Source organism: Piliocolobus tephrosceles, chromosome 13 (assembly GCF_002776525.5).
Source record: "Piliocolobus tephrosceles isolate RC106 chromosome 13, ASM277652v3, whole genome shotgun sequence".
In the NCBI taxonomy this organism is placed as follows: Eukaryota; Metazoa; Chordata; class Mammalia; order Primates; family Cercopithecidae; genus Piliocolobus; species Piliocolobus tephrosceles.
In genome coordinates, this window is record NC_045446.1 from 36,048,984 (window position 1) to 36,061,133 (window position 12,150).

The following is a 12,150-nucleotide window of genomic DNA, read 5'->3' on the forward strand; positions in this document are numbered from 1 at the left end:
CTGCACTTAAAACTACCAAGGAAAAAAGAAGAGATTCTTAACTATGATGTTCAGAAATGTAAGCTACATTTTGGTAAATCTTTTCCAGCAAAAGAATAGCACTATGTACTCACTGAGTATTTACTATACGCCCAGAATTGTGCTAACTGCTTTACATGCATGTCTCAGTCCATTTTTATTTCTACAAAGAATACCTAAGGCTGAGTAATTTATAAAGAAAAGAGATTTATTTCGCTCATGGTTTTCTAGGTCATACGAGAAGCATGGCAACATCAGCTCCTGGTGAGGGCTTCAGGATGGATCCTCTTATGGTCAAAGACAAAGGGGAGCTGGTGTGTAATCACAAGGCAAGAGAAGAAGCGAGAGAGAAGAGGGAGGAACCAGGTTCTTTTTAACAACCAGCTCTCTGGGAATTGATATAGTGAAAACAATTGTTACTATGAGGACGGCATTAAGCCATTCATGAAGGACTCTTTCCCATGACCCAGACATCTTTTATTAGGTCCCATATCTAACACTGGAGGTTAAATTTCAACATGAGATTTGGAGGGGTCAAATAAACCATCTCCAAAATACAGCAGTGCATTATCTCATTTCATTCTTACAAGTTTCAGTTCATAAAAATTTATCTTCTATTTGATTCACAGAAACATGAGAAAGTACCAATAATATCCACATCTTAAAATGAAACAAATGAGAATTCAAGAGATTAAATAGGATGTCCAAGTTCATACATTCAGCTATTATATGCAGACCCGAATTCAAACCCTCTGTTTTCTGAGTCCCCAGTCAATAGTGTTATTCACAATACTATACACTCTTCTCAACTTAGCACCTATAAGACTTGAATAATAATACTTTTCTTGTGAAATTATGAGGAATCATATCATTTGATGGCTTAATAATACAAATCTTCACCTGTGCAAGGCAGCCAAGTATTATTGGTCAAAGCATAAAGATGGGGTTTAATGAACAGAAATAATTATTCAAGAATTAGAAATGGAGCATGTCCTCTTGCTTGATTTCCGCTTTGTAGTCTAACATTTGAGCAATGATATATTTGACAGGACAACTGCCAATGATAGAAAACTTGTTCAGTATTTAAGGTAACATTACCAAAGAGACAATCTCCTGCTGTGAATACTGAAATATTAAATTTTCCTTACTTCATTGCCTAATAATTTGGGCAGATTATAAGAGAAGGAAGTGAGGTGGTCAAAAAGTCAGTGAAAAGCTTTATAAACTATGACCATTGTATGTTGTGCAATTCTGCATTTTAAATGTTTTTTAAAATTTATGCTATAACTAGACTTTAAAAAAATAATTTATATGTAAACTTTCTCTTAGCATTCCTGCAGATCATCCTGTGTTACCAAACATTAGCTGGAGAGAGTAGTTATAAACAGATAAAATTTGAGAAAATAATATAAAAATAGTTGTGTTTATTATACAACCCAGCATCTTTAGAATAGTGTTGATTTTTACAAACCATGCTTCAATCTACATCAAACATATGACATTGTGGTTATGAGAAAAATATATCATTGATCAGTTTCAAATTTATATATATCAAGCACCTCACAAAACTCTCTTTATGTTTAAATGGTTATCCCTCTCTATTATAGAATGCTGCTACACAAAAATATCAATTAGAATACTGAAGCAGTTATGAAAACTAAATAGAAAAATAATTGCAATATAATAAATTTTACGAAATTTTAACCTGAAGCAATTTTTAATTTAGTTTTTAATCTATTAAAAAGATTCTAACAGGTAAGACTTAGTTTGTCATGGTATGTGCCAAAATTACCTAATATTTCTTTTTCCAGAGATAAATTGAAACATAATTAATGTCACCTCAAATTTACATACCAATGTGAACAGAGAAGGAGAAGGGATGGTATATAAAATGAGGGAGAGTGGTTAGAAAGGTATTTTTTCAATTTCTTCCTAAATAGTTAGCTTCTAATATATGCTTGAGTATATACATATATTTTTCTCTTTTTTAGCTATTGAGTACCATTAAGAACTGTCCCATACTTTTTGAATGAGAGATTTCAAGTGAAAGTAAAATTATTTTTTAAAAGTCTGCAGTACAGACTCATTATCTCTACTTCTTAAAAACAAAAATTAGAAACAAACATTTTAAAAACCTCTGGTACGTAATACTCTGCAAAGACTAAAGAAAATACGATTTTCAAATATTTGCAAGTGAATTTTAATATTAGTTCATTTCAAAAATCTAATTAGGCATACTGTATTCTCTTATAAACTACTGCTTGTAGCACAACAAATAGTTTACTACAAATGAATTTAAGCACAAATAATATATCACATACTACATGAAATAGAAAAGACATATAGATATAATTAGTGTCTTTCAAAAACACCCCTACAAACTTCAAAGAACATAGTAATTAATAAACAATTTTAAAAATAAAATAAAAATAGGGATATTATCTAAAAACTGTAGTTATTAAATTTCATTTCTTAAATAATGAACTAAACTGTTAAGAACTGATGTACTACACAATGACATTGATACTATGTTAAAATGATTCATAGAAGGCAGTCAAGACAGAGATTCAGAACTATTTTATTAGAAAAGTAATGCACATTCATAGCAACGTTAGCTTTTATTTCTGTGTAGTGTATGAACTTCCTAAAACCATTCTCCAAAGCTAACCATTTAAAACTCATTCATGTATTTTATTATGTATCCTACAACAAAGACTAAGAAGCAGGCAAGAATTACTATAAAACACAGTCGAATTACAGAAAAGTTAATTTATTTTTACATGAAAACATTTTGAAACCAATTTTGTGCTTATTAAAGGATTTTTTTCATGCACATTATTCAAGATTTTTTTCTGTCAGAGTATTAGCTTCCTAGGATTGCTATAACAAATTACCACAAACTGGGTACCTTAAAAGAGCAGAAATATATTCTCTCACTGTTTTGGATGCTAGAAGTGCAAAATCATGTTAGTAGGGTTGGCAACTACTGGAACTTTGAGGGAGAATCTATTCCATGCCCTTTTCCTATCTTCTGAGGGTTCCCACAATGTATCACTCCAATCTCTGCCTCCAGCATCATGTGGCATTCTCCCCTGTGTCTCTATCTTCTCTTTCATTCTTTTTTTGTTTTTGTTTTTGTTTTTTTTTTTTTTTGAGACAGAGTCTCGTTCCGTTGCTCAGAGTGGAGTGCAGTCATGTGACCCTGCAACCTCCACCTGCCGGGTTCCAGTGATTCTTGTGCCTCAGACTCCTGGGTAGCTGAAATTATAGGCACACACCACCACGCCTGGCTAATTACATTTTTAGTAGAGATGGGTTTTCGCCATGTTGGCCTGGCTGCTCTAGAACTCCTGAGCCTCAAGCAATTTGCCTGGCTTGGCCTCCCAAAGTGCTGGGATTACAGGCATGAGCCACCATGCCCGACCTATCTTCTCTTATAAGGGACATGAGTCATGTTGGATTAAGCGCTTGCCCTGCTCCAATATGACCTCATCTTAGCTACTTGCAACCACAATCACAGTATTTCCAAATAAGGTCACATTCTGAGGCTCCAGGAAGTAGATGAATTTTGGGGATGACACTGTTCAACCCAGTACCTTCAGTTTCTCTTTAACATAAAAAATAATTCTCATACTATACTGGATGAAAAAAACGACTTAAGAAATAGGTGAAAGATTGCTGAATATACAAATATGATCTTTTATTTTCCAATCACATACAGAGATAAGAATTTTTTGGGAATATGTCTCATTCACAAACATGTATTATATGCAAAGAGAAATTTATATATTGTTCAAGTAGGATTCAGGGAATTAACCTAGGTGCATTCTCTTGTTTCTCTTTCAACCATATTGTTCTCCAGACTTTTTTTCGAATTCTGATTTCCCTGTAGGATTGTTCAGATTTAAATAAAGCCTCTAAAGCAGAAGTAGTAAACAAGCCTGGGTACTAAAGTTAAATATTACAGAGTTAGATAAAATAAGTCTGAGGAAAATTCATGTATTTAATTCTTATCTATTTTGCCCGTGTAGTTATGTTGATATTTCATTCACTTGGATTCACCAACCATAAATTTGTAACTATAGTGGAGAATCTTTTTTCTGTATTTGAAAAAAGTGCACTGAGCAAATTAATAGTATAAATATGATTTCAAGGATAACTATTTAAGAGAATATTTATTTCTATGTACGGTTAATCAACATGCCCCCTTCCATACCCCATGTGCCCTTTGACTAATTATCTCCAACTCATCTTTCAGGTCACAATTCAAGTATCATGTTCTCATACCTCATTTCTGACAATGGATAAAACCCTTACTAGATGCTCTTACAGTATCATATATGACCTGTTTGTAGTATTTACCACTGTGTCCATTTTATATTGATTTTTGTGGTTATAACTAACATAATTTTCCTCTACTAAACTCTATGGGACATGTATTGTGGGCCATGTATATTGTACTTACCTTTGCTTTTCTAATGACAAGTTCAGTACTTGCTGAATTACTGAATAAATCAGAAGTACATATTACTATAAAAAGTTGACATGTGAATTATGAATCAATCTCATCAATTTGTTAAAGAATCTTCTACCAAGTACTCTTTTCTTGAATAAACTTATACCCTTATTACAATTACAATATCTTTGTAACAACATTAAGGGAGCATTGATTTTACTATATTAAATAGATAGTTTTCTATTTCAAATAGACTTGGCTGAATTATTTTGATTGGCTCAATTAAAAAATACAAGATTGTAATAAGAGACTTTATTACTTACAAAAGGCATTGTGAGCTATTATTAAAATAAATACAATTGACATGAAATATAAGTTTTGTGAAACAATTCTTTGTAAGGATTTTACATGTTTACCTTGAGATATACAAACAAAATGGCCCATATCATATGGAAAAATCCCTTTAAAATAATAGACTAAAATTTGAAAGATGAAATTTTATCAGTATAACATGTATTTAAACTAATATTTAAAAATTTAAAATTTGTAAAAAGTGTACATTTGAGAAAGCTATAGTAATTATTCACAAGTAGGGACATTAAAATTCATTCCATAATCATAATTATTTGAGCCAGAGAAAGACTGATGCAAATTGGAATATCTAAATTCAAAATTTAGGACATGCAGATATGATTATAATATCTTTCTCTTTGGCAGCTTGAGTTTACATATTTAGATAAACCCAACTATTATTTTTTTAAAATGTTCCTGGCCAGAGGAAGGATTGCATTTGAAGAATCCAATATGATGCAAAGATTAACACATTTTTCCAGTCTTGAGGTGCTGCTGCTCCCTGAGTGTAACTTTCTCTGTCATGTATTTCCTACAGTTCCTTTTTGAGGGAAAAAAAAAATGCTAAATGCTATCAATTTTCAGACTGTCCCACACTTAAACCTATATCAAGACATTCAGGAACACAATATGAGTAAAGATTAGAGAAACTGTGAGAAAAAATTTGAAGAATAAGATGATTGTAACTTATAATTTGATAGCTGCTCTAAGCTTGGCTGAGCGCCCTCTGGGGTTATCTTGTACATCCTGATCTTGCGGACTAAGAACCTTCTTGTGTATCAATTCCCACATTAAAGGAGCTCTTCTCATAGAGACGTCTTCCGTGTTTTCGTGACCAGAACCCAACTGTGATGTTTTCATCACTTGCTGTCTAACACTTAGGTTAAATCTTTCTGTCATGCTTATTCCAAGCAAAAATCTTTTGACGATGCGATCCTCTAGTGAATGGAAGGAGAGGGCAACAAGACGACCACCAGGTCTCAGAAACTTCTGAGCTGTCTTGAGTCCTGTGTAGAGTTCATTGAGCTCATTGTTCACAAATATGCGAAGAGCCTGGAAAGTCTTGGTGGCAATATGGGTAGATCGCTGTAGTAAGTCTTTCCGTGCATAAATAGCAGAGGGAGGAAATGCACCTAGGAACACATTTTGTAAAGATAGGAAAAGAAGACCAGTAATATTAATATTTTTCACTGTAAATCTAATGAATTGTGTAGTTGTGTGCATATTCAGTGAACTAAGTTTTCTTAGAAAATTGTAGTGGCATTTCATTCATACTTTCCCCTCTTATTCCCAAGCATTCTTCCCATTCTTCCAAGGTTTAAAACTATGTGGCAAAAAAAACCTTTCATAACTCATAAAGATAATTGGAATTTAATAAGGAGCACAGAAAGAGAAATGGTGGACACATATATAAAGAAATGATAACAAAATCCTTCTCAAATTTGGTGAAAAACATTAACTCAAAGACGGCTCAATGAACCACAAATACAATAAACAAAAAAAGGCTGCACATAGGCACATCATAAGACTACTACAGCCAAAGATAACAACAAAAAAAATCATGCCAACAGAAAAGAAAATTCATTACATAAAGAAGAACAAAAATATTATTAACAGCTAAGTTTTTATGAGCACAATGGAGGCCAGAAGATAGTGGAATAACATAAACAGCATTGAGAAGAAAACTATTTAGCATGAAGGCTAAGTCTACTAAGATATTTATTCAAAAATAAAGGTTCGAAGACATTTTAAAAGAAATAAAAAGTGAGACAATCCACTGTGAACAGGTCTGCATTCAAGACATTGAAAGGAAATACGTTAAGCTGAAATAAAATGAGGGCAGGTGATCATTTGGATATACAGCTGAGAATGAAGTGATAAGGCCATAGGTGTAAAACATTTTTGAAATAAATTAAAGACTTATATAAATGGAAAACTACTGAATGTTCAAATATTGGAACACTTAACTACTGTATGTTCAAAGATTGGAAGATGGCAATACTACCCAAACTGATCTAAGATTCAACGTAATCCCTATCAGAATTCCAGCTGACTTCTTTGTACAAATTAATAAGCTGATTTTAAAATTCATATGAAATTACAAGGCATCCAGAACAGCCCAAATAATCTTGGAAAAAAAAGAATAAAATAGCAGGACTTACATTTATGAATTTGAAAGCTTACTACAAAGCAATGATAAGACACTGTGGTACTGGCAAAGCAGTAGATATAGAGAAAAATAGAATGTAATTGAGAGTGAAGAAATAAACCCATACCTATACAGTCAACTAATTTTTGACAAGAGTGCCAAGACCGTTCAACTGGGAAAAGCCTTTTGAACAAACAATGCTGAGAAAATTGGATAGCCACATGTAAAAGAATGTAATTAGACTCTTACATCACATACAAAAACAAACCCAAAATAGATCAAAGACCTAACTGTAAAAGTACAAATTATAAAAATCTTAGAATAAAACATAAGGCTAAATCTTCATGACTTTGAATGTTGCAAAAGATTCTAACATATGACACCAAAATTGTGAACAAAAAGAAAAACATAGATAAATTGGACTTGATCAAAATTAAAAACCTTTCTCATTCAAATGACACCATCAAGAAATGAAAGACAAGTCAGAGAATGGGAAAATATTTGCAAATCATAAGTCTAATAAGGAACACATATCTAGAATATATAAAAGAAGTAAACTGCAGAATACATGTATATTATTTATATATTTTAAAACATGCATATCAAAATCGATATGTTCCATCTACTTCAATAATTGAGATAAGCAAAAATTACTAATTTCTAAATAAACCCATAAATATAATTTTCCTTAAGCTTATAACCACTGGCACACAAACAAGATATTAAAGTATACTGTTCAATAGATTTATACAAAAATTCTTCCTTGATTTTGAACCATGTTCTTGGAGAGTATTATCCCGTAGAGAAGCAGTGTTTCTAGTACAAATTTGTTCTTAATGAAGATCTCAGAAGATAACTGCAATCTTGGCATTTTAATCTCCTTAGCGTGTTTCTTAAAGAAAAGTTAATTATACAAGGCTGGCACCTTAGTTCACATTTCAGTAATCTGAAAACCTAGTAGTAAAGTTCAGGCATAGTAGATTAATCTTCTATGGGAACTAAATCAGAGAAGGAGAGAAATCTTGCATGTATCAGAGAACTGAGAACCTGGTGGTTTCAAGTAAACCAAATTGGTGTGATGGTTCTCTCTTTCCTCTACAAAAATTACTTTGCCAAAAGTGTAGAGAATGTTAGACACTAGGGGATTTATCTTCCAACAACGAGGTCTCTCAGGAACATGATGTTAACATCAAAACTGAAGAGGAAGGTCAGCTTCTTACCACTTGCTATTCAATTCCTCCATTTTCCTGATAGAAGTTTGGGTCACTGGGAAATGTGTTTCAGAGTATTCTAAGAATCTGAACAAACATGCAACTATTTATATTTTGAAGCCTGGGCTCAGAGGAAGTGTCAGAAAGGTTGCATTCTTATTTTTATTTATTTATTGTTATTTTTATTATACTTTAAGTTCTAGGGTACATGTGCACAATGTGCAGGTTTGTTACATATGTATATATGTGCCATGTTGGTGTGCTGCACCCATTAACTCATCATTTACATTAGGTATATCTCCTAATACTATCCCTCCCCCATCTCCGCACCCCGTGACAGTCCCTGGTGTGTGATGTTCCCCTTCCTGTGTCCAAGTGTTCTCATTGTTCAATTCCCACCTATGAGTGAGAACATGCGGTGTTTGGTTTTCTGTTCTTCTGATAGTTTGCTGAGAATGATGGCTGCCAGCAGCATCCATGTCCCTATAAAGGACATGAACTCATCCTTTTTTATGGCTGCATAGTATTCCATGGTGTATACATGCCACATTTTCTTAATCCAGTCTGTCATTGATGGACATCTGCGTTGGTTCCAAGTCTTTGCTATTGGGATTAGTGCCGCAATAAACATACCTGTGCATGTGTCTTTACAGCAGCATGATATATAATCCTTCGGGTATATACCCAGTAATGGGATGGCTGGGTCAAATGGTATTTCTAGTTCTAGATCCTTGAGGAATTGCCACACTGCCTTCCCCAACGGTTGAACTAGTTTACAGTCCCACCAATACTGTAAAAGTGTTCCTATTCCTCCACATCCTCTCCAGCACCTGTTGTTTCCTGACTTTCTAATGATCGCCATTCTAACTGGTGTGAGATGGTCTCTTATTGAGGTTTTGATTTGCATTTCTCTGATGGCCAGTGATCATGAGCATTTTTTTGTGTGTCTGTTGGCTGCATAAATGTCTTCTTTTGAGAAGTGTCTGTTCATATCCTTCGCCCACTTTTTGAAGGGGTTGTCTTTTTCTTGTAAATTTGTTTGAGTTCTTTGTAGGTTCTGGATATTAGCCCTCTGTCAGATAAGCAGATTGCAAAACTTTTCTCCCATTCTGTAGGTTGCCTGTTCACTCTGATAGTAGTTTCTTTTGCTGCGCAGAACCTCTTTAATTTAATTAGATCCCATTTGTTCATTGTGGCTTTTGTTGCCATTGCTTTTGGTGTTTTAGACATGAAGTCCTTGCCCATGCCTATCCTGAATTATGGTATTGCCTAGGTTTTCCTCTAGGGTTTTTATGGTTTTAGGTCTAACATTTTAGTCTCTAATCCATCTTGAATTAATTTTCATATAAGGTGTAAGGAAGGGATCCAGTTTCAGCTTTCTGCATATGGCTAGCCAGTTTTCCCAGCACCATTTATTAAATAGGGAATCCTTTCCCCATTTCTTGTTTTTGTCAGGTTTGTCAAAGATCGGATCGTTGTAGATGTGTGGTATTATTTCTGAGGACTCTGTTCTGTTCCATTGGTCTATATCTCTGTCTTGGTACCAGCTGCATTCTTAAAGACCTTGCATGATTCAAATTTTGCATAATTCAAAACTACTTTTCTCAAAGAAGAAATATAATATAAAATACATTTTAATGTACATATATTTTCATGTAAAATAGGAAGTAAACATTCATGGAGCACATAAATCAATAAGTACTGTAGGATATTTTTGCTATATACATACTTTTTTAATTTCTTAGCATTATCTCTAACATTTTCCAGAAATTAAAAGCATGGTTCAACATAACTGCTTAACTTTCTTGACATTTTAATGCAGAATTTCTTAATTCATAAAATAATAGAAAGGCAGAAAGCTCAATAAATGTTTGCATACTATTGTCAGTAAATATGTTTTTTAAAATAATGAAAATGGAATGTTTCATAACAAAACCCAAAAAACCAAAAAAAAGTCTGAAATCACCACATAGTTCTAATATAAACAACAGCATTGGTTAATTTGACATTAAAGTTTGTTAGACATTTTGGCTTACTAGCTAAAATAGCACCTTCTTGTGGCAGAAGGATGAACATAATTTATAATTCATTTAGTTAGCTAGCTGTGAAACTATGACATTCCTAATTCCTTTCATTTGATGAAATCGATTTTCAAGGCATTCACCCAAAGTGAGATTTTACTAGTATTTCATATTACACAATTTCAAGTTTATATAAATCATGTTCACATTAAGTATATCCCCTAATATATATGAATCTGCAGCTGACAAAACCACTGCAATCAGACAAGCTTTTCTTTGTAAGATCTAATTTGGCCTTGCCAATGTCATAAAGTCATGCAGAATGGACATAACAACTCTCAGCTATATTCGGGAATAGATGGTCTTCAAGATAATAGGGGAACCTTAATTTATGAAGCTTTCCTTCTGGGGACTTCTTACTCTTGTTTGGGGAATTCTGACCTGGATTATGTCTGATGGATTTCCTGGAAGATATTTCTAGATGTGGTCTTGTCAACCTCGCTAAGTCTCATCTTTAGGGACCAAGAGATGACAAGAGGTCTGCAATGAGCAATGTGTTTTGTGGAGCTTTTTCGGTACTTCTCTGGGGGGGATCAAAGGCACATATCTTCCCTTATTTTAGATAGGTTAAATTTCCAGTTCCATCCTTCCTTTATACTAGTACCTCATGTCTGTAATTTTTAGGAAGAAAGGTTGTCAAAGCAGATTGTGTAAAATGAAATTAAAAAGAAACAAAAGAATATAAACAGCATGTGATGCCGGGCACGAGGGCTCATGCTTGTAATCCCTTTAGGAGGGAGGGATTTGGGAGCACTTTGGGAGACTAACGCAGGCAGATGGCTTGACACCAGGAGTTCAAGACCAATCTTGGGCAACATGGTGAAACCCTGTCTCTCAAAAAACAAAACAAAACAAAACAAAAAACAAAATAAACAATAAAAACACCTACAATTTAGCCAGGCATGGTGGTGCATGCCTGTAGTCCCAGCTACTCTAGAGGCTGAGGCGGGAGCATCATCTGAGTCTGGCGAGGTTGAGACTACAGTGAGCCATGATTGCACCACTGCATTCCAGCCTGGGCAACAGAGTGAGATCCTGTCTCAAAATACATAAAAATAAAAATAAAATGGCATGTGATAATGGAAATTACAGTAGTAAGAACAAAACATCAACTGGCAATGGGAAACATGGATAAGAAAAAAACAATCCAACCATGAAGGATTAGCAAGGTTCTATGAATTATTAAGCTTAAAGACAATAAAAGTCCTGTGCCTCTGAAGAAGCAAAAATGGTTTTCTTGTGAAAGTCACTGTTCAGAGAGCAAGGAACAGAGTTATCTTAGGAATGCACAAACTAGGTAAGAACAGCTGGCTCCTGATTTAATCAAGAAAACAAGATTTAAAAAAAAAACTAACAGATTCAATGCCTACTCTTATGCTGGACTCTGAATGAGGCCACAGGGAGAAAAATATTAGTAAGACAGAAAAATGGTCCCTGCCTTCGAGGAGCTCACTGTTTTGCAATTCTTCTTCACCTCCTTCTCATCTCCCATATACTGCTATCAGAAATAGAAACTTGTCGTTCTGCTTTTTCGTCTGCTGAGTTTCACCACAGAGTCTAGTATGGCTAATTCATCTGATTAAGGAATAGAGTAGGTAAGGTGGAATATCACAATTTGTGTCATTAGGTTTGATGATGAGAGAAAATCTCCTTTTTGTGTGTTATAGTCCATGAATAGACTTAGTTAACCTAGTACCAATGTATATAAGAATAGGTGTGCTTACCCCTAGTAGAGTACTTATCATACTCTTCTGTAGTTACTCATTTACTTGTTTATCTCACTCATTTGACTCTGATCTCCTTGTGAATAAGAACTATTTCACCCTAGTACTTGACAGAGAAGCTTGTGATTCTTAATTCTGACTGTACATCACAGTCACCTGT

General features: G+C 34.0%; 1 protein-coding gene across 4 annotated transcripts in view; it reads right to left on the minus strand.

Moving 5' to 3' along the window:
* METTL15 (methyltransferase like 15) overlaps window positions 1-12,150 on the minus strand; it is a 261,132-nt gene that overhangs the window by 19,930 nt on the left and 229,052 nt on the right. The window contains exon 7 of one of the 4 annotated variants that reach the window (XM_023230334.2): window positions 2,581-5,958. The exons of 2 other annotated variants lie outside the window; for them this stretch is intronic. In XM_023230334.2, the coding sequence (XP_023086102.1) occupies window positions 5,513-5,958 (446 nt within the window). In that variant the 3' untranslated portion in view covers window positions 2,581-5,512. Of the gene's footprint in view, window positions 1-2,580; window positions 5,959-12,150 lie in introns of those variants that run through there. One more of the 4 variants, XM_023230335.2, reaches the window with a different exon arrangement.